Source organism: Vicugna pacos, chromosome 1 (assembly GCF_048564905.1).
Source record: "Vicugna pacos chromosome 1, VicPac4, whole genome shotgun sequence".
Lineage (NCBI taxonomy): Eukaryota > Metazoa > Chordata > Mammalia > Artiodactyla > Camelidae > Vicugna > Vicugna pacos.
Window position 1 is genome coordinate 117623847 of NC_132987.1, and position 27010 is coordinate 117650856.

The following is a 27010-nucleotide window of genomic DNA, read 5'->3' on the forward strand; positions in this document are numbered from 1 at the left end:
CACTTCTTAGGAGATTCTGTTTCAGAAACTTGGCCTCATAAAAGTTTCCACCTTTGAATGCTGTAGTTTTAATTACCTGAAATTATTTTCATTTATTTTTATTCTTTAGTATTGTTCTGTCTCTTTAAAATCTAATGTGGATTGATACTGTCATAAGGGTGGTCCCCTATCAACATAGTAATAACCAGAAGAAATTCAGGTTAGCTACAGGTGGAGCTCCATGTGGGTCTTAGTTCAGAGATTAAAAATGGTTGTTATTTTCACTCAGGGTCTCCTCCCAGGCTTTTCTCTTCGGTGTTTGCTCTCCTTTTAACCTCTGCTGTTTTGAGTCTTGCTGTCTCCCAGTCTCTGAGATCTGTTCAAGGAACGTTTCTCTCTAGAATCAGTGCTAATCTCTACTAGTGTTATGGTCTCTAGTTATTATAGTTTCTTGCTAGAACATAGTAACTTGGCTGGAGTGAGAAAGCTACTTCAGTTTTTAGTGAACTGTTTAATTATCAACAACATTTTAATGAACTTTTTTTAAAGTTTCAGAAATATCCTCATGGTAAAAAAGATCCACATAGTTCGGAATAATGTAAAAAAGTGAAGATACAACCCTACCCACATACTTTCTCCAAATTGCCTTTTGTAATATTTGGCAGCGATTTAAAATATTATTTTGAAATTGAACTCCAAATAATGATTTCGAAGATAATTTTGAATTAAATATACATTTTTCATTAAAATACCTGATATTGCAACATGTGACACATTCTTGGGCTAAAATATTGTAGCTGATTTTTAATTTAATTGATTACAGATTATGTAATATGGTAGGTATAGAGTAAACCGTATGACATTGCTGTTTTGTAGGCCAAAGGAGGTCTGATATTAGCAATTTCATATAGTTCAACCTAACACTTTATTATCATCAGCTCTGTTATAGGATCAACTGAATCCTTTTTCTCAGTAACATTTATATTAAAAGGGAAGATGGAAACTTTAGAAAGAATAAAAACCATGATGATTTGCTTAATTATAAAATCAGGTTGACAAGAGAGTCCCACATTATTTGTCTTTTTGGAGTCTTACTCTAGGAGAGGGATAAATTAGTGAACACCTTAAATGCTTTCTGGCATTGTGGGAGGAAACTGAACTTGAGTCTCTTTGTGGGTTTCGCACACAGCAGTTGAGCTGAGAAAGGAGGCAGTGAGCATGTGGCAGACGCGCCCAGACACAGACCGTAAGTCGTGAGGCCTCAGCACTAGAAGCGTAATCTTCTTTCATGTCACAAAATAGATGGTAACGTTACTAAGTAGTTCTAATAGATGGTGGAGTAAATAGCCTTAAAAAAAAAATCTCACAAGTGAGAAACATAGTTATTGCTAGTTAATCCACATTTAGATTACCTACAGCAAATGTTAAAAGGAACATCAGATTCTTCATCACCTACCATACCACCCTTACACATTGGGGTGTGTATTGGTCTTAAAAAAAAAACAAAAACAAACCCAAACAAACCAAAACCCACAAACCCCAAAATCTTAACCTAGGAAGGTAAATGTATGGGGGGGGCCCTATAGTGTATTGTGTAGTCAGAATATAGCTTATTTGGGGGTTATCTGCTAGTTGTATTAGTTGGAAAATAATCTTTTATTAAGGTGAGCCATTAAATTTTTAAAAAATGCTACTCAGAGCAGCATTGGCATGATCTGGAGGCTTGTGGAGACTCTCAAGCCCTACCTTAGATCTATGGAATCAGAATCTGCAGTGTTTTTTGGTTTAGTTTTAAGAATCTGCAGTTTTAACAAGATACAAAGGCAATTCGTAAGCATGTTAAAGTTTGAGACACACTGTTATAGATCATGAGTGGCATTATTACCCCACAAAACAATGCCGTATAGTGTAACCTCAGTAAGTGCTTGTTGATTTTAATGCATGTAATTGGCTGGATGTAGATTCAGAAAATGAAACTAGTATTTTAGGAGTATAGTTATATAATAGTAATAATCAAGCAGCAGCTATCCATTTCTTTGTAATTCTTTCCTAGCTGTCTGGATATCACAAAATATCCACCTGTCCCTCTAAATGTATCCTTGAGTCTGATTCTGTTCACACTGGATAATTAGTTGCTGTCTTGTGACTGTGTGTGTGTATACACACACAAGTCAACAATAGTACACAAATTAAAGGAGTAATTAGATTTTGATGAGTCAAGGATATATAATCTATATTGTAATGTATGAAATAACTAAAAATAATAAAGTAATTTGCATGCAAGGGGGGTATAAAAAGATTAATCCAGCAGAAGATAAGAAAGGAGCATAAAACAGTTGGAATAAGTAGAAGGGTTACTAGTGTTCATACATGAATTAAACCCATAGGTAACTGTTTATAAGAGGTAAATCTAAAGTATAAGGAAATATAACAGTTGAAAGTGAAAGGATGGACAAAACACATACATGCAAAGATGAAGAGTAGGCTCGGTGTGGTTATTAGTATATATTTGTACAGCAGAGCACTATTGGAAACAGAGGGACAGTTTAAAACGATAAAAGATTTTATCCATCAGGAAGGTATAACAGCTTTAAATTTATGTAATCCAGTAACATAACTTTTTAAATGGGAGATTTTTAATGCATCTCTTGCTAACTGATAGCAAGGATGAGTGCAGAAATAGAAGATAAATATAAAAGAATATACTTAATAAAATTAATAAAGCTTTGATTTATTAATCAAACTGATCACAATCAAAGACTTATCACACAGAAGAAAGAGGTTGTCTTAGCCAGTATTAGGTGAAGGAGCTGTCAATACAAACGCTGAAAAGCTTTCAAGAGAAGATATTGTGAGGAAAGTGATACCAATGCATTTGAAATTTAGGTGAAGTTCATGTACTATTAGAAAAATACAACCTACCAAAACAGACACCGGGAAATATAAAATCTGAATGGTCATATTAAAGAAATAGTACCTTTAATTGAAAAATCTACCCACAAAGAAAACTCCAGGTCCAGATGATTTCACCAGTGAATCTACTACAGAAGGATAGTTATGACCAAATTGAATTCCAGGAATGCACAGTGAATGGTTTACCATTCATAAACCAATCAGTGTAGTTCACCACATTAGCAGAGTAAATCAGAAAAGTCATGTCATTTCAATGGAAGCAGAAAAAGCATTTAATAAAATTCAGCATCCGTTTGAGGAAAAAGTTTTAGCAAACTAGGATTAGAAGGGAATTTCTTTAACCTGTTAGTTCTCAGTTAAATACCTATAGCAACCACGATACTGAAGAGATATTGAAAGCTTTCTTTCTGAGGTTGGGAATAAGACAATAGTACCTGTATCTCCTCTTCTAATCACCACTGTATTGGAGGTCCCAGCAAGGAGAGTAGGGCAAAGGGAAGAGGGAAAAAAAAAACTATTCAGGTCCCCAGTTTTGCTAGTAGTCACTTATTAAACAGTGCAGATAAATCCATCATTGCAGAACATTCTGTTGGACAGCCCTGTTTGAGATAATGCAGATTCAATCAGAACCCCAGCATGAGTTAGTTTATTTTGGTGAGTTTGATGAGCTAATACTAAAACATAGATGGACTCACAAAAGGCTAAGAGTAGGCAAACATTCTTGAAGAAGAACAAAATGCTCTACTAGATACTTAAACTTCTGAAGCTGTTATAATTTAGACAACGTCTGGTTCTTAGGCAAAGTCATAAGAAATCTAGCTAAGTCTGTATCCATCAGATCAAAGAATCCAAAAACAGATCCAGGCATGTATGGGAATATTATTTATGATAAAGATGACATTACAGGACACTGGGGAAGGTTTGTCCTTTTAACGATTGATTTCTAGTTAATTGGATGTCTGTTCTGGGGGAAGTGAAACTTGATTGCTATCACAAACACAGAAATCAGATCTAAGAGCATTGCCCGTCTCTAGGTATGAATGGTAAAACTGAACTTTTGGAAGATAACATAGAATTTCTTCATGACTTTGATATAGGGAAAGATTTCTTAAAACAGACAGCAAAAGAACTAACTTTAAATCAAAAGTTGGTAAAATTAAGAGATCACATTCATCAAAAAAATAACACTATGAGAGTGACAGTGCAAAGCATCTAATCAGTAAGGGCTTACATCCAAAATATGTTAAAAATAGACTTTTTAAAAAATGTAGAAATTTGTATGAAAAAGACTCTTCATAGAAAAATGGAAAAACAATCTGGGCATTTCACACAAGTGGATATCCAAGTGGCCAGTAAATAAATGAAAAGGTGGTCACAGTCATCAGGAAAACACATTAAAATCACAATGGAGTACCAATACACTGTCGTGGCTGAAATCAGAGATACTGATGATTCCAGGTGTTGGTGAAGGAATGGAGTGGAGCACAGGGAGTTTTCGTAAACTACTAGGGAAAAATCAGATAAAAAACAAAAAAAATAGGACAGCATCTCTATATATGCAGAAAGACGTATAACAAAAATCTTCCCAGTGGCAGTATTCATAATAGCTTTGAACTGGAAATAATCCAGTGTCAGTCAAAAGAATGGATAAATAAATCGTCACCTGTTCATACAGTGGGGTACTATAAAGTAATGATAATGAACAAACTGTAGCTTAAACAGATTCACTTACATAAAGTTAAAACTAATCTGATTATGGAGGTCAGGATATTAATGACTTTTGGGGGAGAGAGAATTCAGCATTGACTGTGAGGGGTCGTGGACCAGTGGTGGGGTGGTTCTGGGAAGACGGCAGTTTTTATTATTCCTGCCTGACAAGTTCAGTTGATGATAATTGTTTAAGCTGTATTCTAATTTCTGTGTGTAATATATATAACAAGTTTAAGCATAGAATTTAATAATGGCACTGACAATAGAAATCGAAATTAATTTTTAAAAAAAATGGTTATTATGTGCCGGGTTCTATTCTGCGTGTCTACTTGTGGTATCTCATTTAAACTTTGTGACAGACCTAAGGGACTGGGGTTAGTGCAATAACACCTCTGCTGTAGGCAGGGAAACTAGGGCCCAGAGTGGCTGTCCTTATGATGCAGGGTCTTAGTTTTTTTTACTGTTTATTTCTGAGTTGTTTGTATATCAAGGACCTCAGTTCTTTTCATATGTATTTTTATTTATTTATATTCCTTCCCAGTTTTCTTTTGTTTTTAACATGCAGATTTAAGCATACACCCCCCCACCTCCGCACCAATTATTTGACATTTAGATTTCCAGTTGTTTGCTGTTGCAAACAGTACCAGGTTATATATTGCTTCCTAACTGTATTTGTGCACAGCATCTATTATTTCCTTTGGATGTAATCAACCCCTACCCCCTTTAAACTGAACAGAATTGCTCCACATAATTGAATTAACTGAATGTATTTTAAATTCTGATTAATGAATTTTTTAGATAAGTTACCCCATTTGCCATGAAGACGTGGTCCTTTAACGTGTTCACAGACGTTTATCAGTCATGCACTCTGGGTCAGTTAAGGGCCTCGTGCTGTGAAAGGAGGGGACGGAGGCCGAGGTCTAAAAGCAGAGCTAACGCCAGGTGATGTGCACTTGTAAGCAGGGGTGAAGACTTGAGATTTGCACTTTAGAAAGGCCACTGTAGCCATCTCACTGAAGAAATACAGAATTGCAGATGGGCAAGGTAAAGACAGAGCGAGCTGTTAGGGATCTGTTGCAGTTGTCTGAGTGTGGCATGGGGTGACGGAGGCGGGAAGGAGAGGTGGTATCCGAGTGTTCTGCAGGAGGTGGGAACAGGATGGGGCTGTTACTTGTGTGAGGTGGTCTGTGGACGAAAAGAGCTCTACTGTGACTCCCAGAGCCTTGATTCTGATTGGCTCATGGGAGACAGTGGCATTTGCTGTGGGAGAATATAGAAGTGGACTTCTGTTTTGGGGGGAATTGAGCTTTGTTGTCTTTAGTTTGCAGAATCCGTGCGACATTCAGGTAGAGGTTGTACACTCCACGAGAAGGGTGCTCGTCTCTTCATCGTGACTGTACCTTTCAGTGCGGTGACTGCAGCAGATGTTAAGCTAGCTATCACAGCCAGAGCTGTTCTCAGTACTTTACACGTAGTAAAGTGCTCAACCTTCGCTACAGCTGTTTGAGGTACATCTTATTATCATTATCAGGACATTAGGTGTGCAGGGCCACACAGCTGGTGAAGTGTGGAGCTGAAATTTCAAACTGCAGCAGCCTGGCTCAGAGTCTGTGCTCTTCGCTTTTGGACCAGTGCTGGTGTGTGTTTTGAAACAAGTCAGCTTGAGAAAAAGTACCATGGTGCTGAACAGTGTGGTGAGAGTTCGCTGGTTTACTTTAAAAACAAAAACAAAAACAAAAAAAACCAGGTATTCTGGGCCATGTTGGTTGACCAGGGTTTTATGCTTTGCCTTCTGGCTTTAGTTTGTGATTGAAAGTTTTGTTGACTATAAGAAGAAAAGTCTTTTTCTTTTCTTAAGGAAAAAGTAACTTTTATTAGTTAGCTAGCAAGTACTTTTATGGACCAAAATGTTAATTTTCCATTTCTCCCATGAAAAATCATGACCATGGTCTCAGCCTACCTGCGAAATAATTATTGACTGTCATTTTGTGGCAGGCTTGCCTGGTCTAGGTTCTCTTGGGACTGTGTAAGAAGAGTCCAGAGGAATACAGCACCCTGTGAATTTGTTTCCATGTGTTGTGTGCTCAGCCTTTAATTACCTGTGTCAGTGGCGAGCACCATTAGGACGAATTTCTCACCTGCTTTGGAGGATGCTAGGGAGATTGATTGCCGTACACCTGACAGGTGTAAAGCAGAGCCTCAGCAGTGTTCCTTTGAATTGATTTCTAAAGAGCTGACCCACTGGACAGGCCTGATGCAGGCATTCAGAGATTACTTTTGCAATTTACAGTTCTCAACCAATGAAAATCTCGTATGTGAAAAAGTATTAAAGGTTGTTTCCATTGCTTTACAAAAAGATGTGTTATAAGATTTTCTCTTAAAACAGATTTGTAGATACTCATTTTAATCACTACTGGATTCTATACCATTTAACGTACAACAGTTGTGTTGAGTATCATATCCTTGTTTGTAGTATTAAAGGTTTTTAATATAATTGAACATCCTAAAGTTCTTAATTTAAAGAACTATCAAATAGATCAGAAGGTACAAACATTAGGATATGAATGCACCCTTTAAGCCTCATTTATTATCTTCTTGTAGGAGGAGAGACTTCAGCATGCAAACCTTCATCTGTTCGGCTTGCACCGTCATTTTCATTCCATGCTGCTGGCCTTCAGATGGCTGGACAGATGCCCCATTCACATCAGTACAGTGACCGTCGCCAGCCAAACATAAGTGACCAACAGGTTTCTGCCTTATCTTATTCTGACCAGATTCAGCAACCTCTAACTAACCAGGTAAGTTTACGATGTATCAGAAATGATTTGTTGGGATGGTCATTTATTCCTTAAAATAGTGTAATAGAAAACAGGCAAATACCTTAATGGTTTTCAGTTTTACATGTCACATGGGACTTCACATTAACAAAATACAATGTTAAGAAGTTTGCATTAAAATTTTTGTTTTTTTCCTCTTTCCCCTATGTTTTTCACTTTAATTAAAAAACACATATAAACATAAGCACATTCTCTCATTTTGCAGTAAGGGGGAAAGTTATTTCTAAAGAATATTAGTTAAAGAAACTGAAAGCTTATTTTTAGGGAAAGATGGTTAAGTAGAAAAATGTAAGTTATAGGAAAACAAGTCAGATTCCATTATAGCAAACTGATGGAGCTGATTTTATGCTGTTATAAACTACTTTATACACATACCTACAAGTAAATGTGAAACTCCTTAAAATTAACGTAAATTAGTTATGCTGCTCATTCTAATATTCAGACTAGAGATTCAGTAATTTTTCATAAGAATAGTATGAAGTGAATAAATGCTGAAATCTCTTGACATACATACATATATATATATGCATGTGTGTATGTATTTTTAATATCTTCCTGAATTAACTGCATCTGCTATGTTGATTTTTGGTTTGGGAAGAATTTTTTTTTTTAACCAGCTATAGTTGTGGTAAAGTTTCTTTCCCTCTGAGGTTGAGTGTGTGATGAGCACTGAAAGTGGCTGTTTTTCCATGTACTTAGGAATTTGGTTTGCCACTGTTTATTTAGGTCTTTTAATATGATCAAAAACTTGGAAAGTTCCAGAGTATTTCTTTTACTGGATTATTTGAGGGAAATTAGTTTTTCCTGACTTAATAGTATGTGGTTTTAATAAGCTATTGGCTACAGTTAAGTAATGCCATTATTTGAGGACACCCTTGTATGTATTAAAATAAAATATTGTCAATAGTTGACCTGATTCTACATTTATAAAATGTATTACAGCGTGTAAATAACATTCACAATAAAATAGTAAAATAAATTATGGCGGGACTTAAGAATTCTTTTATGCAGTAAATTGAGGAATTGTATGTTTGAGAATTAGAGTAGTTGGTCAAAACTGGAAAGTGTGTGTGTGCCAGAAGAAAATTCTCTGGACTTCCACATAATGATAGCATAATGATCCATTTGCATCGTACTTTTAAGAAACAAAGTATGTTTGGATTCATTTTCCCGCTTGTTCAGAAGCAGCCTATCAGGCAGGCTGCCTGTTCTTAATCTGTTTTGCAGCTGAAGGGACTGGGCTCCCATTTGTGATCTCTCCAAGCATGTAGGCAGTAGACTCTGGGGTCCAGCCCAGGCTTCTTTCTTTTTAGGTACAGTGCTCTTTACGCTCTAACACCTGGCATCTGCAAAGGACTAGGAAAAAGCCCAGTCCTTGAAAGTTATTTTTATGGTTATGTTACTGTGGTAGATAGTCTAGGTAGCTAGCAAAGTACCTATGTTTAGATACAACTAACATCTTATTTGTGGTTTGTTTTCAAATAAGAGATAAGTTAATTTAGTATCCATTTTAGGCTGTAAAATATTTTTAGATTCATATTGTGTAAAAAAACAGTCTTTTAAGTAATAATATTCAGCCAGATATTTTTGCCAAACTCCAGAATTTTCTGAACCGAAGGCAGTCAGATTAAAAGCTTTCTGCTAACTGAAGTGTAAAACACTAAAACTGTGTGCTGATGTGGCCTGGTCTACCAGACGTGAGTTCCAGATCTTGACTCATGATCTGGTTGTGTGACTTGAGTCAGGCCACAGGGACCCTTCTCTCTATTCCTTGAATGTAAGACTGGACTAGACTAGACATCCCACTCACCCAAGTGCCTTCTAGCTCTAAACCTCGGTAATTTCATTATTTGATTTCCATTGTTTCTTGTTAATCATCCTGTCAGTGTCTTTACAGTAAGGTTTATTGTACAAGTAAATTGAAATGAGCTTACTTTAACATTTCATTTCTGGTAATTAATCCTTCTAATATGAGTGTGTTTCATATAAATTTAAACACAGTTTTGTTCAAAAGATAAATGTAGTAAAAGTGTAGAAAAGTATGGTTACTGTTTGGAATGCTGAGCCTGTTTGGGCTATTACAGTTTTCACGGCACCTTTCATGGTTCTTAAACTTGTGTTCTGCATATGTGTTATGTATGCAGTTCAGCTTTATTAATAGGTCTCCAGATAGCAAGAATGGCAGGATATAGTGTTTCTTACTCTACTGTATATCAAAATATGAGGTAAATGTAAATAAAATGGATAGAATAGGTATTATTAAACTAGGAAACAATTTTTTAATGAAGTACTGGCACTTACACTATGGAATCTTTTCAAGAAAAAAAGATTTTTTAGCTCTTATAACTGATCTAAGCAGGAGGTGAGAACTACTGCCTTTTCTTTTTTTTTTTGGTCTTTGTGATCTGTGTCTTCACACAGAAAGGTCAGGAGATTTGGAGCCTTGGAGGTGTGGCTGTTTTTGGCTCCCAGAGCCAGATAGCTGAGGCAGCAGGAGAATTATCTTAGCAGCCATCCCTTTTGCAGGGACGTTGAGCAGCGGTGTGGAGGGGAGCTCGCTACCTGCAGCAGCTTGGTGAGCTCCTGGGTCCTCTGAACCACTGGGTTTTTTCACCCAGCTGGGGAAGGGAAGAAGGGAGCTTGTTACATTACATTCTCCTCACTTTGTGACTGTGGAAGTTGGAAGTGGACAAAGCATCAGATGGTTAGGGCTGGTATGAGTTTGAGTATAAATTTGTAGCTGTGTATTTGGAAAAATTATTTTCTAATTCTGGATTTGTGATTATGGCATTACAGTAGTGAAAAACAGAAAATTTGGTTACCTAACATGAAATCACAATGAAAGTTAGTGAAGAAAGTGTTGTATTGTTTGTAGGAATTAATTTGTTCTTCCCGTGTGTTTTGAGCATCTACTCTGTACAAGGCACTAATGGAAGCACTGAAGTACAGTCTGATCCAAAGGCCAGTTTTTTGTGGATGGAATGCATCTGGTTTATATATACATATGTTCCTGAAATAGTAACTTTTGTTGCCAAAAGTATGTAAGAAAAGTAAGATATTTAGAATTAGCTAATTGACTTGGCCTTGTAGGTGGTTTGGCCAGTTGTGAAAAGGTTAGCAATGTCGTGACATGGCCAAGTGCGTAGTGCACACTTACACACTGTGTGCATAAAAATGTGGTAGTCAGAATTACTTTCATAGCCAATTTCAGGTCTGTGCAGGACATTAAAAAATCTTTTTTTGATTGTGTGATTTTGGTGTTTTAAGTGAGCATAGTTACTCCTGGAAAAATGTAGTCATTGGTTCAAAATTTTCCAGTGTTTGAAATACCAGTGGAATTGTAAGTGGGCAAGTTGAAAACTTAAACGTATTTATAGTTTTGAACATAACTAATTTTAATAAATGATTATGTTTGTTTTGTTGGTGTATATTATGCATGGCTCGATTATTTTGCCCAACAAATAGCCTAAAAATGATTCCGCCAAGAAGCTAGAATAGACTCCTAAAATTAACAGGGAGCCCCTGGCCCAGTGCTGTGATTCAGAGCGTGGGGTTGGGCGTGAGACTGCCTTAGTTCGCTTCTCATCTGTATTATTTTACTGGCTCTAGGACCTTGGTCAAGTAATTTTACCTCAGGAACACAGGTTTCTCATTTGTAAAATGGTGACAGGGACATTACTTATTTTCGTGAGATTGTTGAGAAGATTACATGAAAGATGTAAAAATATGCATGCCCAAAATACAGTGTGTAGCAAACGCTTGCTGCTGCAGTTATTATTTCATTGTTAACTAAGTAATTCATTTGTCTCTAATGATAGTTGTACCTTCTGTCAACGCTTACTACAGTGGTAATGAAGTATTTCACTGGTTCGGATTTTGTGAAACCTCACAGTGAGGCTGCACTCCAGTAGTCCAAGAAGGGTCTTGCTGAGAACATTACCTGCTTGAAAACAATGCCAGTGCTTAAAAAACAGGAAAGGAAATAGATTATGAGAACCCTGTTTCATTACCTTAAATGCTTACAGCTTCATTCGCATGAAAATAACTGACATGCTTATACTGATACTGTCTATTCCTTCAGTTTCCAAGGACTGGTACGAGAGCCAAATATTCTGTGAATCTAGTTGTACCTGTTTATATTTAAAAAATAAAACAATATGTATTTTAAAAATTAATTCAGATTATCTCATTAAGTCTTACTATATTTTCAGACAAATAGTTATAATCACTGTTTGTCCCCTTAAACCTTATTTGGAACTTTGAGAAGGAGAGATCATGGGAAAAGAACATCAGTAACTGAATACAGTAATTCAGTGAATTTGCTATCTGGGTAACAATTTTTAGAATTTGAGTGTAGATGCAGAGGAAATCAATGTTAAAATCGGTTCGATCACTGCTGTGGTCCCTCCGCCTTCTCATGCTGCGGGGATGAGTGATTCTTTTCTGTTGCGTCCATTGTTACCTCTACCCTCCTGTCTTCTTTTTTGTTAGTGTGAGTTAACTTGGTTAATTTTCCCAAGACTCCACACATTTCTGTTAGGCCTTAGTGTGATGTGTTTGCTTTCTCTCTGCCCTTCAAATTGACCAGAGTGTCCTTTGAAAGGGGCTGCATCAGGGGCTCCTGGCTCAGTAGATTTTGCTGGTATAAATGTCTGTAAGAGAGCTAGACAGGAATCCAAGGATGGCTAGTAGTAGGGACCTTGATGTAATTAATTGGTTTTGAGGATCAGGATCTCTTGGTTGCAAGAAGCCCCACTGGGAACCCTTTTACTGAGGCTTGCCACGTGGCAGAGTGGGGTGGGAACAACAATCCAGCATCATTGGCGTGCTAGTTGCAGTGTCCCTGGGTGTGCTTGTGTATGGAGGACATTTCGTGTTCCTCCTCCAGCCCCCATCTAGCAGGAAGCTCACAGTTGTACTCTGACTGCTTACTGGGTGATGAAAGACGTGGTTTAGCATCGCGTTGGGAGTACGGCTGAAATGAGTTTTTTAAAAGAAAATTTCATTAGCTTTAAGGTATCCTCTGGAACTTATTTGTGGTCAGCTCTTAGTGTAATCAGAAGTAGAGATACTGGTATTATGGATTCATTTGTTTGTTCAACAGATATTTATTAAAGAACCTACCATGTGCCAGGCACTGTTGTAGGCAAAGGTAATACAACATTGAACAAAATCCCTGTGCCACATGGAGTTTTCTTTGTAGTGGAAGGAGGACAAACCAAAACCAGTAAATGAGTAAATGTATACTAGTATGTCAGGTGGTGATAACTCAGCAGGACTGGGGCGAAGGGAACGTGGAGGGCAAGCTCAGATGCGTCAGGTGGAGGGCATGCTTTACTCAATTATGGTAAAGAAGTGAGTGCAGATTTCAGCCTTGCTTACATTATAGGCAGACGCTTGTTGGAGGGCAGGCTCTCGGGGTGTTGGGAGCTGCACTTCTGCAGCACCAAACTCCATCTCTGCCCTGTGACCAGCTTGCTTCATGGTGCCAGCTGGGTCCTAAAATCTTGTCTTAGGAGGCTGGAAGATGAGTTAGTCTTTGCCTGCTGTGAACCAGGTCAGGCTTAGGAATAATTCAGAAGTTTTTCCTTGGCTAATTGTATGGTGGAGAAGCCCTCTTGGGCAGCATATCATGCATGTCTCCTGAACCAGGGGTATGTCTATAATGCTGTTGTTTAATTTGGGGAACAGAATTGAAGCCTTGGGCAGCTGGGCATATTTTCTTCTCGTTTCATTCATTTTTCCAGTGGTTGTCTTCATTGGATTCCAGTTAAAAGAGATAACTGAAACTTCTAATGTAGATGTCTTTTTTTTTTTGTAATACATATACACAGGTTACAAAAGAGGGAATTCATGCCAGTACAGTATAGTTAAAGTGCTAGTCTTTTCTGTCTATTTAAGGTGATGCCTGATATTGTCATGTTACAGAGGCGGATGCCCCAAACCTTCCGTGATCCAGCTACTGCTCCCCTGAGAAAACTTTCTGTTGACTTGATCAAAACATATAAGCATATTAATGAGGTAAGACTATTGATTTGTTATAACACCATCTATCTTGCAATAGAATAGGGGAAAGAAGTTATTTTGTGATGTATTTAAACATACTAAAATTTTTTACTCCCAATGATTTGTCATATTGATGACTATTATGAAGACTGGTAAGTTAATGATTTATAGATAGTATAATTACGTAAAAGAAAAAAGACATTAACAAGGACTACAGAAAATTAAGATAATTATGGATAACTTTCCTTCTTTTTCAAAATGTTTAATATAGGCTGAGTTATCACTTCTATAATAACTCCTCTTCAAAACAAGAAAGGGGAAGGGAGGGAATAATGACACTGGAAAAGTCTGAATATGTTAGAATTTTGCTTGAATTTTCATTTATCTGTTTCTCCTATTGCCGTGGATGTCAGGAAGCTCTGAGATGTATTCTGTACCCATTAACAGGCATCTGGCCTAGTTTATCTATATAATTTTCTTTTTAAATTGATATGTGTTCTTTTATCTGTATCTTTTCATTGTAAGATATCCGAAAGCCTTTTTGGTGGAAGTAAGTATGATAAAAAAAAAATGCACTTTGAATTACTCATCTTCCAACTTGACTCTTTGCCTCCAAAAATTATTTTTCTGGTGTTGTCTTAGACCTCTGGCATGATTGTTACTTGCTTCTAACCGCAACTCTAGCTCTGTAATTAATTACTAAATGAGGTTTTCTGGAGAAGAGTGCCTGTGCTTTCTTTCCTTTTCCGGGGGGCCCTACATCCTTTCACACTGAAGGCTTATCTTCTACCAGTGTTAGAGCCACTTATCTAAAAAGATGTTCTTATGTGTGTATAAATTTTATAATAGTTTGATGCTGTTTAATGCCAGTATTTATGTTACGGTGGCATTGTGGCAAGATAAAGTTGGAATGAATTCAATGAGGAACATTTCTTAATTGGATTTTGTACATAATTAATGTGTTATAAAAGATGTGCCAAACCAGCTTTTGGTTATCTGAAAATATCTGATAATATTGTTAATACTTTATTAATGTCAGTTTGTTAATATCTGATAAATTGTTAAACTGTTAACAGTAACTCTGTTGAAGCTTGTTTTTAACTGTTTTGCCACCTTGTAAACTAGAATTTTTGTGATGTTGCTCTTTGCAGTGTAATTTACAACTTCCTCAGTTAGTTACCAATTACTTGGGCTATTGCCTAGTCTACCTATTATTTTTTACTAGTCTTAGAAACTATAAGAAAAACAGATATAAGGAAGATAACTCATTTTGTGATCAACCACAAGGTTCATGGCCTTTAGTGTGTGGGATAGGTAGGGAGCATATCTGTTTTTCATTTATGTGTTGGTATAGGCTTAAAAGCTGGGGATGTCTCAGAGGCCCCTTTTATATTAGTAAAAGATCAGTTCATATACATTTAAACTTTCATTTTTAAACTCTTTTGCCTTAGGATCAAATATAAAATTGGGATTGACTAGAAGGGTCAAGAAGGAACTTGAATATAAGGAGGCTGAAAATGTTATTTATTTTGTTTGGCATTTGTTGATTGCATCAACACGTGCAATTTTCCAGAATCTCTCATATGATACTCTTGAGATCTATGCCATTTCACTGTATATAAATTATATTTTGGTTTAAAAAAATAAATGTAGATCAGGTCCTGTTACTCTTCTTGAATGGGAGGCGTTGCTCCAGTCACTTAACATCTATTTATAAAATGTATAAACTGTATAGTTCTAAAGGGAATTTTACTGCAGAAATTTTCCCTGGTTATATATTAGTGTTATTCTGAAATTCAAATAGCAACTATAGAAAATTCTTTATTTCATTTGTGTGTGTTACAAAGAATAAAAATTCATCTATTTCCTACTGATAGCAGATTTGTCTCATATATACTTTTGATATATGGTGTATGCCACCCCCACCCCCCCAAGTGATTTTAATGACACAGTTAACATTGCATATTCTCATTTCAGGTTTACTATGCAAAAAAGAAGCGAAGACACCAACAGGGCCAGGGAGACGATTCCAGTCATAAGAAGGAGCGGAAGGTTTATAATGATGGTTATGATGATGATAACTATGATTATATTGTAAAAAACGGAGAAAAGTGGATGGATCGTTACGAAATTGACTCCTTGATAGGCAAAGGTTCCTTTGGACAGGTAATTTAATGGAAAATGCTGAATTTTATAGTTAGAAAGAATGTATTAGTGAATCATGTTGTTACATCTTTTTCTCAATAGTACACTTCTAGTGTTTGTAAATAGATCTCAGCAACAGACATGTAAGTATCTGGATTATCGTTCTATGAAGGTACTAATACTGCATCAGTTCTGAAAACTCCATGAGCAGGTTTTTGTGGGTTTTTTTTGTTTTTTGGTTTTTTTGAACTTATTTTCTGAGGCTACTGGGTAACTACTTTACTAAGTGGTTGATTTTAATCACTGATAGATAGTATTGCCTCTTTCACAGGGGCTTTGGAGTCTGTGGGTGGTTCTTCATTATGTATGTTAGAGATAATTGCGTTCCTGTCTGATACTCCTCTTCAAGGAGAAAAACGCTTACCATCTTCAGCTGGCACAGCAGGTGTCCTCTCACGTTTTCAGAGGCTTGGATGCCAGGGGATGTGCCTTGACTTTGTCTCTCGGCTCCTCTTCTAACTCTGCCAGGCCTCTGAGTGGGCAGACGGTCTCCAGGATGTCGTTCTCAGGCCTCCCACAGTGCCAGCGTGGCTAAGGCTGTGACTGGTGGAGTTCTGATGGGCAGGACCACTCGGGCAGCACGGCTGCTTAAGAAAGTGAGGAAGGAACTCCAGTGGACCTGGTTTTTTCACTTCCTTCCTGGCCTCTTGTCTCTACCCACAACTCTCCTCTCCTCACTTGCCCATCCCGCCCAACACAGAGGACAAAGCCCTCACTGCATCAGTGTCTTGCATCAGCTGAGCCCAGACTAAGCTATCCTTCCTCCTTGCCCTTCATGAAGCTTTTCTCGGGCTGTGGCTTCCCCAGCTGTTCCCGCTCCTAAATCCCCCTGTCTCATTGGGTCGCAGTGCTGTTTTATTTGAGGTATGGTTTCCTGTTCATCCCATTCTCCATTGCCTTGCAACTTTTCTGCAGTGAAGCAGTTATTAATTTGCAGTCCAAATACTTCTGACTTTTTGACAATTTGGGGGGTTGTTTTAGTTTTTTCTTAAACTGTGGACCCTACATGTTCTTACTTATCTGTTCCTGCCCTGTGAGAAACAAAATATGCCTCTATCACCCTATGAGGAAAGGTTTTCCTGTGTGAATCTGATCGTGTTTAGGACAGAAAGAATACTGTAAGCCACTAGCAGCCACAGGCTGAGACTAGGACACACCTAAGCGATGAAACCTGAAGGAGGTACGAACAAGGTTGTTAGCAGAGCTCTGCAGCTCTGGGGTGGCTCTGTCAGGCCCTGGTGTCACGTGTACAGTATGCCTGCCCCTTTCCATGATGTCAAGGAATTTTTGTAATTATACGTAATTCAGGGCCTTTTCCCTTGATTTTAACCTCTTTCTTCTGAGTCAGGGGTTTCTCAGTGTTATTGGAGCCCTTCTGTATCAAAATATTACTTCTTGTCAGAAGCAACTTCTACTTCTCTGTCAGAGCCTCTTAAGGAAAGATATTTCTGAGGCCTACCGCCTACGTAAGTAAGGCTGTGAATGCGCCAGGTGGAGTGATTTCTGTCTCCACCCTCAAAATCACACCGACGCTCTGGCAGTTGCCTCCAGCAGGGCGTCATCTGACTTCTGTGATGCCCACTGTGCAAGTCGTGGCCATGCGGCTTGCTCTTTAAACTTAGTTTTCCCTGACACTTACTATTCAAGCTCACAGTGATCCTCCCCCTCCCCTTTACCTTTTCTCATACTCTGATTTCTAAGAGCACGTGAGCATCATATACTTGTGAAAATACAGGCCTGTTTGACATCAGGATTCATTTTCCCAGATGAGAGTGATGGACACCTTTCGCCTGGAGGCTGAAGTGTGTTCAGGGTCAGGACCTGTCACTCGCCAAATAAAGTCTTCCTTATTGACTTTCTCAGGCTTTCTCTAAATTCTCTGCCAGGTCCTTGTCAAATAAGCAGCTCCTTCATTTCTTAAGCCAGTGGTTATCAGTCCTGACTGCACACTGAAAATTTCCAGGGAGCTTTGGGCTTGGGGGTTGGGGGTTGGGGAGGGAAGACTGGTGCCTAAGCTCCAGACTAATGAACTCAGAATCTCTGACTGAATTCTGGACATTGGGATTCTTGAAAACCGCCTATTGAATATATAATTCAAGGTCAAAAATCATTGTTTTACCACTGAGCCAGTTAACTATTTGCAAAGTCAGTAAATAGTTGGGGCCCTTTTAGTGGCCTTTGTCCTGGAGACCATTAGGATCTGGGCACTAAACTGTCACTCTTGATGTAGTCAGTATGGTCAGTGAAAGAGAAGAATATCAAAACCACTTGGTCGTGGTCAGATGTTTACATGGGTCACCTCTGATTTAAAAGGCAGTAGGCAGTAGTTTATTTTAGAATTGGGTGGAACCAGAGATACTGCATTTTTTATTTTAAGTTTGATTTCAGCTGAACCATTTATGATCTGTCATTGACAATAACTTTGACTGATGTGGATCTTGGACCATGCATCCACTTTCTTCCTCTAATCCAGTGATGCTCAACCAAAACATTGGAATCACTTGGAGTTCTACATGCATCTCCAGACTTTCTGAATATGCTAGAAAATGTGTCTAAAGCTATTATCTGTTCAGACTATATATAATATTACAAAAATAAGAATATTTAATCAGGTGTAGTGGTTATTTCTAATTTGTATAGATACAGTTTTCTTTTATCATTGTATTTGTTTCCTAGTTTTTAATGTAAATTTCTTTGTCAACAGTGTGAAACTTGTTTAAATGAGTAAAATTTAAAATGAGAGGTGTGTAGTCATTTGTTCATGAACGCTTCAGTTTCCTTAGCATTAATTCTCATTTTAAAACTCAGAATCCTCCAATTATGGTATTTTAACTTATTTCCTGCTTATTTAAAAAAATTTTTTTTAGTCTAAACTAATTCTCTTATGCCTGTGAAAATCTAATGTAAATTTAGAAAGTTACCTACATTTTTCAGATGACTTTACAACCTTTTAAATATCTCACATGTGTACTTGGAATTTAAACCAGATTCTTCTCTCGTTTAAAGAATAGTCAGATGTATTGTTTTATAATGTTATTTAGTAAGAAAGGTGGAAAACCAAAGCACTTGTCAACATTCATAATTTATTTTTGAAAGAGGAAAATAGTTATTCTAATTTTGTTAAGAAACTTACCTACTTTGTGGATGTTTAGAAATACTATAAGGGTGCAAAAGAAATCCAATTGAAAAAAGATTGACTTAAAGTGACAGTAAAGTAATAAATGGATGCTGTTGAATGGAAATGAATAGAATCTCATATTTAGGAAGGTCAGAAAAATGGGAATTAGATAAATGTATAATTAAGGTGAATTATAAATTGTTGGTAAATTGTTCATTAATGAAATAGGTATTATTTTTTTTTTCTCTTTTAGGTTGTAAAGGCATATGATCGTGTGGAGCAAGAATGGGTTGCCATTAAAATAATAAAGAACAAGAAGGCTTTTCTGAATCAAGCCCAGATAGAAGTGCGACTTCTTGAGCTCATGAACAAACATGACACTGAAATGAAATACTACATAGGTAAACAGACAGACAGACAAAGCAGTGTGCCCTGACCCAGACCAAAGATTTGAGTTAATGGTTATTTTTATATGATAATATGTTGATTTTATCTTAAAGTGATTGAATAAAAATCAGTTATTTCTGTTGGAGGGCATACAGATCTGTATATGTTACTTGATCTGGCGGTAGTATTTTAAATCTTTAGGAATGGTGTTCCAGGTGGTACATAGTCTAAAAACAAGTAAGAATAGTCTCTCTCTTGCTCTTTTTTTTTTTGCGACTTATGAGTGCCATTTGTTTGCTTTAATGATGCATTAAACTCCAGAGATTTCTTTGTTAACTTTAATCGTTTCTAATACAGCTCAGAAATTAGAAGTGAGGTACTATGTTGTTAATGATCATAGAACCATTTTTGGAATGTCTTCTCAAGAAATAACAGCCACCATGTCTTGAACTTCTACCATATTCCTTGTGCTGTTCCTCCGTCGTCTGTCACAGTCATAGCAGTCCTGTCAGGAAGGTGGTAGAATCCTTGTCCTGCAGATGGTCTCAAGGAGTAACATACCCAAGGTCCCAGCACTCTGAAAACAAAAAAAAAGGGACAGAAGAGTTATGAAAATAGTGACTTCTAGGGTCAGTTGATACATGGGTAAACTGTCTTCTAATTACACATTCTCTAATACTATTTTTAATCAAATCTAAGACGCCAGTGATGGTCAGACATCATTGTTTTATTTGATGACACTGAAATGAAATGCCACCAAGAAGAAACAAATTGCTGCCAAGTATAAAAATAAGATGCTATAAATTTTAAGATAGAGATCTTAGGATCATTTAATTACAGACTTTTAAAAATAGGCATATATTAGAAACTCATGTTCAGAAATGCTGGCTGGTTTACCTGGTAACCATGAGGTTAAGTTTTATTAACGAACTCCTTTTTAATAAATTAGGAGAGGGCGTTGTGGTTCTTTACTTCCTCCAAAATGATAGAAAAAAAACCTGAAGTTTAAAGATACATGGTCCAGAGACTCCGATTAGATTTCATATATGAAACACCTTCATTCCTTATTGTTGAAATAAAATGAGCTTATCCTATTCATTTTTCTTTCTTAGTGTCTTTATAGATCATCTGATACAGGCCATAGTAATAGCATTTGCATTTGAACCCTTTTCTCATCTAATTCACTGAATGTTTGGTCTTCACTGTTAGTTACAACTTAGTATAATCTGGGCACATTTCCATTCAATGGGTTAGAAGGCCAGGAGGGACGTTCTGAGGATGCTTGACTTATAAAGGAGGCATCTGAACATACCTCACCTCTTCTTCCTCTTCACTCTTGTGTTTTATTTTGAGTTTTTGCTTAAGTGGTAGACAAAATATTGATAGCATTACTATAACATTTTAATTCTGCCTTTTTGAAAGAAAACATGAAATGTTAGCTACTTGGTTATATTACGATAATGGCTGTCATTTTTGTTTTTAATAAACTGACTTTAATGATCATTAATTGCGTTAGTCACCACAAATACTCTTTTGGATGAATGTTTTAAACTTCTTTAGGAAGATGCCGAATTAACACGCAGTGTCTCAAGAAACGGAGGTTCTATATTGGAAAACTAGCCCCCCCCCCAAAATAAACACTCGATTTAGCCTTGCCAGTACAGTAGATACATTAAATTTAGGGTGTCTGGAAGTCGTGTTGCTCTTTCATGATACAGGTAATTTTTTAGTTTGAAGTGATTGATCAGTATAATTTATTCTAATGAGTTTTATAGTCTTAACTCTTTGAACTTAAAAAAAATTACTTTTTAAAAAATTTTTAAACCATGCAGCATAATTTCTTATGTGGATTATTTGGTCCCTGCCATGGTCTAGAAATGATAAATAGGCTTATGAATGGAGAAAGAGTATAGAATATATTATTTGCTATAACTATGGGCCCTCTAAAAAGGCTTAGTAGTCGATAAATTGCTTCAAAAAGTGGTGCTTTAAGTATTAACACTGACTTCACATGAGATGAAGTCATTCAATAAATTAAAGCATTGCCCTTCAGTATAAAACTTCTTACATATACCAAATTGAGCACCTATAACTCAACAGGAATGATGTAAAACAACCATTTGTCAAGGCTACCTTCATTTTGGTCTTTTAGTATCATTTGAAACAGAAGTTTCTCTACAGAGCTATCTGGAATAACTATGACAGTATTCCGTGTCTGGCCCCTGAGAACAGGGGTACACAAGGCCTTGCAGTGGTGGTACTTGTATCATAAATTGCTTACTGACAGACACTGTACCTATTTAATTCAGCAGATAAACAACTTAGATATTTTTTAACTGTTTAAAGAATGTGCTATTTACTGCAGAATGCTAATCTCCAAACTGTAACTTGATTTTCACTCTGCATTTGACATTATAATTGTGAGTTCATGTGTATGTTATTCTTATTTAATTGGTATGTTTAATTTAAAATGAAACTTTTTTCTCTTTCAGTGCATTTAAAACGCCACTTTATGTTTCGAAACCATCTCTGTTTAGTTTTTGAAATGCTGTCCTACAACCTCTATGACTTGTTGAGGAACACCAATTTTCGAGGTGTCTCTTTGAACCTAACACGAAAGTTTGCACAGCAAATGTGCACCGCACTGCTTTTCCTTGCGACTCCAGAACTTAGTATCATTCACTGTGACCTAAAACCTGAGAATATCCTTCTTTGTAACCCCAAACGCAGTGCAATCAAGATTGTTGACTTTGGCAGTTCTTGTCAGTTGGGGCAGAGGGTAAGTATATTTCAGGACTTGTAAATTAAAATATAGAAATAGGTAGAACAGTGTAGGTAGATACTTGAAGTGTTATTAACCTGTATACAGTTTGGAGGTAATACAGGATGGTTATCTTTAAAATGTAGCACATGAATCACTTATGTTGATACTTACTTTGGGGGAGATACCTTTTAAATTGCAAACAGTAATACTTTCAGTTAGAAGGTGTTGGTTTTTCAAAGTTTAGTTACAATTTTCTTTCTTTCCCTTTTAAAATAAAACTGTCTTTGCTTTAGTGATATTTCTAGATGTAAATTCTAAATGGCTACATGGAGATGAATTGATCTCAAGACATTCTCAGATTACTTCATTGAAAATAATACATTTCAAGATTTTCTTTTTCTAAGAAGTCTTAGAGCGAGGTGGAGGGGACAGGGTGGAGAGGAAGTGATTAGTCAGAAATAACTCCCAGTTGAATCTCTGTGTGGCATGTTTCTAGGATCTGTCTGTGAGACTAGTATAATGCTGATGTCTGAATTTTTAGCTACATTGTACTGAGTTTATTTTGACCTTTAAATATTTAGGTTAAATACAGTTTAACTGTTAAATTCATGGTAAACCAAGTGCTAGCCATAGCAGGAAAGAATAATTAATAGGGAAATAAATTGTTCTCAATAATATTTTCTTCTAATAAGGAATAATTTTTAAGATACATCTTGATTACCAGTTAGGATTGAATTAAATGAAAGAGCTTGAATTTTGTGTATTTTGTATTTCACAGATCTAACGACTCCCTTGAAATGTTTAGTTCTTTAAATAACATTCACAGTCTAATGTTGAAATCAGTAAATGAAACTATAATAACTTTTTTTGTTAATATTAGAGTATTGTTCTTAATCTAACGTTGACCACAATTTAAAAAAACTTATTTTGGCATTAATACTATTTTGAAATGTATTTCAGATATACCAGTATATTCAGAGTCGCTTTTATCGGTCTCCAGAGGTGCTGCTGGGAATGCCTTATGACCTTGCTATCGACATGTGGTCCCTTGGGTGTATTTTGGTTGAAATGCACACTGGAGAACCTCTGTTCAGTGGAGCCAATGAGGTATATGATGGATCGCTTTAAAAATTGTTTCTGTTTTCATGGTTTTTTCTTTTTAACCTCTGACAGTGTAATTTTAAGTTGTTTTTAGGAAAAGGTGTCTGTTTACCAGCTTAATCATTCAAGTATTAGGTCAGTTTTGATCTTACCTATTTTTAATTTTTTCAGTTATATAATGGTGAGTGTAGAATTATGAAATAGAAGGTGAGATCTTTCAATCTGCTGATGAAAGAGAATGGTAAATTAGATTAGAAAACGTTAAGTATTTTGGTATAAATTTTACTGATTTTTAAGTATAACAGAAAAAGATGATATTGAAGAATTGAGGGCCGCCCTAAAAACAGTGTGAACGTCACTGTGAATTTTGAGGGTATGATTTGGAGTTAAAGTAAATGACCAGTAGGTAGGGTTGGTGGATATTTGATCTCAATAATTTAGGGCAAATTAGGACTAGAGGGCCTAGTTAGAGCTACAGACTAATGTGATTCTCCCAGTCCCCAGGCTTTCAGTCTGCGTTCAGAGAGGACTGTTGCCGGTCAGCGGCAGTGCCGGGGAGGGGTGGGAGGGCAGGGGAGGGAGGGGCCAGGCTCCCTCCCAGTCAGAGGAGCTGGGCTTTCAGTGGGTTTTGAAACTATTCACTTGCGGGGTTCTGGTTTTTTTGTTTGTTTGTTTTTTAAAGAAAAGTTAAAAGTTGCAGATCATGATCAGTCCGCTCATTTACACATGAGACAAGAAAGACTAATGCAATGTAATGACCTGTCCTGGATTATACAGCTGTGAATAAATAGTGTCACGAACCTGTCCCTTCCGCCTTCCTTTTCAGTCACTTCACTGTGGCTAGTGAGCTCCTGTTTGGCAGTAACTGCCATAGTGTATATTTGTTTTCCTTTTAATAGTAAATAATATTACCCTGTAATAGAACCTTTTCCATGGGCTTAATACTAAGATTGCCTGAAACTTCAGTGGCTTCCACCTCACTCACGGTAAAAGCCAAAGTCCTTTGAGTAGCTTGAAGGTCCCTTGCTCCCTCTGCTCCCGTTCCCCCTCTCCCACCGGTCCCAGCACACGACCTCCTGTCTGGTCTAGCCGCAGGCCCTGCCAGGCCCTTGCACTCGTCTTGTGCCAGGCCTGAAGTGCGCCTGCTCCCTCACTGCATTTATAATTTATAAATGAATGAATGAATTGATGAGCAGAATTAGGATGTAGTACAGTAGAAATTACAGGGTTTTTGTTTTTATTTTGAATACAGGTAGATCAGATGAATAAAATAGTGGAAGTTCTGGGTATTCCACCTGCTCATATTCTTGACCAAGCACCAAAAGCAAGAAAGTTCTTTGAGAAGTTGCCAGATGGCACTTGGAACTTAAAGAAGACCAAAGACGGAAAACGGGTAAAACAGGGAAATTTTTTTTTTTGAGCCTTTATTTCTTTTCACTGAACTGTCTTTAAGCATACTTTGTATTTACTTGAAATCGGTGTTACAGTTAATTGGTCCCATTGGTAACGTAAGTATATGTATTTTTTATAGTTTGACCTAAACTATCTGTTATAGACCAGTGTTTGATGAATCCTCAGGGTTCTCTTTAAGGCTTCATTTTGAAAGCTATATGTCAGTATATATATGTATTTTAAAAATGTGCAGTATGTAGTGTATATGTATCCACATGCAGTATACTGTATATGTGCAGTCAAATTGTAAACAGTTCTACCTAATAAAACTGAAAAAATGAAAAAACCTATATGTCCCTGCCTTTTGAGGCAGCTGATCAAATCGCCCTTCCTTGTTTCAATGGTAGAATCAGTAGATTTGACCTTTGTGTCTTATAGTTTGGGTATATAGTGAAGTCACAGTTAACAGTAGTACAGCTGTGAACAGTAGAAGTCATAACTGCAGTAAATGGCTTTTTTTTTTTTAAGTTGAGAGAAAAGGATTTTTGACTCAAGCAGTTTGTGACAAGAATATGAACTGACTGGACAGTCCTTTGATAGATTTCAGATTCCCAGCTTGATGACATGGATAGCAGGAATCTCACATCTCCAAAATCTTTGGAAGTGAGGTTTTTAAAATGTTAGGTTTGTTTTAGTAATTTTCAGATACCTAAACTGTGTCAGTTTAAAAGAGTAAATAATGACAATTTTACATCTTGATTTACCTCCTTGTTTTATGTATCTGAAAATAATCGTGTGTTTTGTAATCTAGTTTATTTCTAGTATAAGATGGATATAATCTATAAATACATGATTGTGTGTGATATATATACCACATCACCCTGTGATTGTAGTTCTGCATTTTTTGCACTTAAGAGGTTGCATTTTTGGTGGTTTTTATTTTGCCCTTGCCACCAGGGGTCATTTCCAGTGAACTGAAGGTGATGTTGTTTGCTGTACTTCACCTTCAGCTATGGAGTCTTAACTTTTAATATCAATTTTTTTTAGAACATTAAAGAAAAAAACGTTGTAGCTTTCACAGCTGATTTGTAACTTACTGCATTCTGCCTTATTGTCTAAAGTTTCAGGCGGTGCAATATCCGGCAGCTAAATTATACCTACTCCACATAAAGAAAGGATGGAAAATACCAAGCAGACATCCTGAGTCCTTTTGCCTTTGTCCACATAGCTTATCAGTCATGGCCCCTTTTCCCACTGAACCAGAGCACAGCCTGGGACTCCTCCTTAGCTTCACCAGTGTTCAAAGTAGCTCCTACCAGTTGATTTTAATTAGCATGGAGGATATGAGGCCTCTTTAATGTTTTTATCTTCTCTGTGATACAGGCTACTGCTTCTTTCTCCAATTTGAAGTTTTTTGCCTACTTCTGCTATTTTTCCCCTTTTTCTAAATGAAACATTCATCTCATTCCATTTCCCTAATCTCTGCTTTAGAAAAACCACAGTTAACTATGGGCTGTAACCTATCATTTCTCCAAAATTGGGCTATAATAATTATTGTTTTAAATTATTTTGGGGGGCATTTCAGAAAAGAGTAGATACATCTTTTCGCTTCTTAAAATTGAAAGTATCTTAACCTACATTTAATATATACCAATTATAGATTTTATGAGCTTTTCCTTAGCTGCAATTAGCAACTGACTTAAAATTAATTTTTAAAAGTATAAAATAATTATTTGTCTTTAAACAAATAAATTTTTAACAACAAAAAAATCAAATCTGCAACCAAATGATTACATTATGACAGATGCACTAGGGGTTCTAACCATAAGTATAAATAGAAATGCATGCACTGTCAGTAGGTATGTTTGTGTGGTTTATTTCCTTAGTGATTTTATTTTTACTCTTAATTTCTCATTTTATGTTTCAAGAGCCCATTTTTGCTTCCTAGTAATGAAATTCATATTTACTATGTATTTTTTTCCTTTGGTGGGGAAGGAGGATGAAGAATTAAGACTGCAAATGATGCTGTTTTATTGAAGTATATTTTATATACAATCAGATTTGCATATTTTAAATGTTCACTTTGTTGAGTTTTAACTTTTATGTACAGCAGTGTATTCACTACCTAAAAGACTCTTTCTACCACCTCAGAAGTTCTCTTGTGACCCTTTTCTGTCATCCCACCCTCTCTCTGATTTCTGTAATTATAAGTTAGTTTTAACTACTCATAAGTAAAATTCATGTAAATGGAATCTATAGTATTTATTATTTTGTTTTGTTCACTTAACAGACATTGTTTTTGAAGATTCATCCATATTGTTGTGTGTCTAAGAGGTTATTCCTTTTAATTGCATCATAGTATTTCTTTGATTATCTATATTTACCTTTCAGTGGTGGTTTGGGTTGGTTCCAGTTTAGGACTATTATGAATAAGGCTACTGGGAACATTTTTTATAAATCTTTTGTGCACATGTTTTTCTTCCTCTGGGGTCACTACTTAGAAGTAGAGTTACCAGGTCATTAGGGTATATGTGTGTTTACTTTCACAAGAAAATGCCAAGTAGTCCCACAGAGTCTTATCATCTTATCGCCCCTACA

The 27010-nt window shown here is 36.6% G+C and overlaps 1 protein-coding gene across 7 annotated transcripts in view; it reads left to right on the forward strand.

The window, feature by feature from the left end:
• The window catches only part of DYRK1A (dual specificity tyrosine phosphorylation regulated kinase 1A), a 128751-nt gene that overhangs the window by 85262 nt on the left and 16479 nt on the right, over window positions 1-27010 (forward strand). For 5 of the 7 annotated variants that reach the window (XM_072969165.1, XM_072969132.1, XM_072969143.1 and 2 more), the window contains 7 exons: window positions 7204-7400; window positions 13341-13460; window positions 15423-15611; window positions 19022-19169; window positions 21648-21934; window positions 22880-23026; window positions 24273-24413. In XM_072969165.1, coding sequence (XP_072825266.1) covers window positions 7281-7400; window positions 13341-13460; window positions 15423-15611; window positions 19022-19169; window positions 21648-21934; window positions 22880-23026; window positions 24273-24413 — 1152 coding nt within the window. In that variant the 5' untranslated portion in view covers window positions 7204-7280. The remainder of the gene's footprint in view (window positions 1-7203; window positions 7401-13340; window positions 13461-15422; window positions 15612-19021; window positions 19170-21647; window positions 21935-22879; window positions 23027-24272; window positions 24414-27010) is intronic. The other 2 variants (XM_072969168.1, XM_072969161.1) reach the window with 1 other exon arrangement.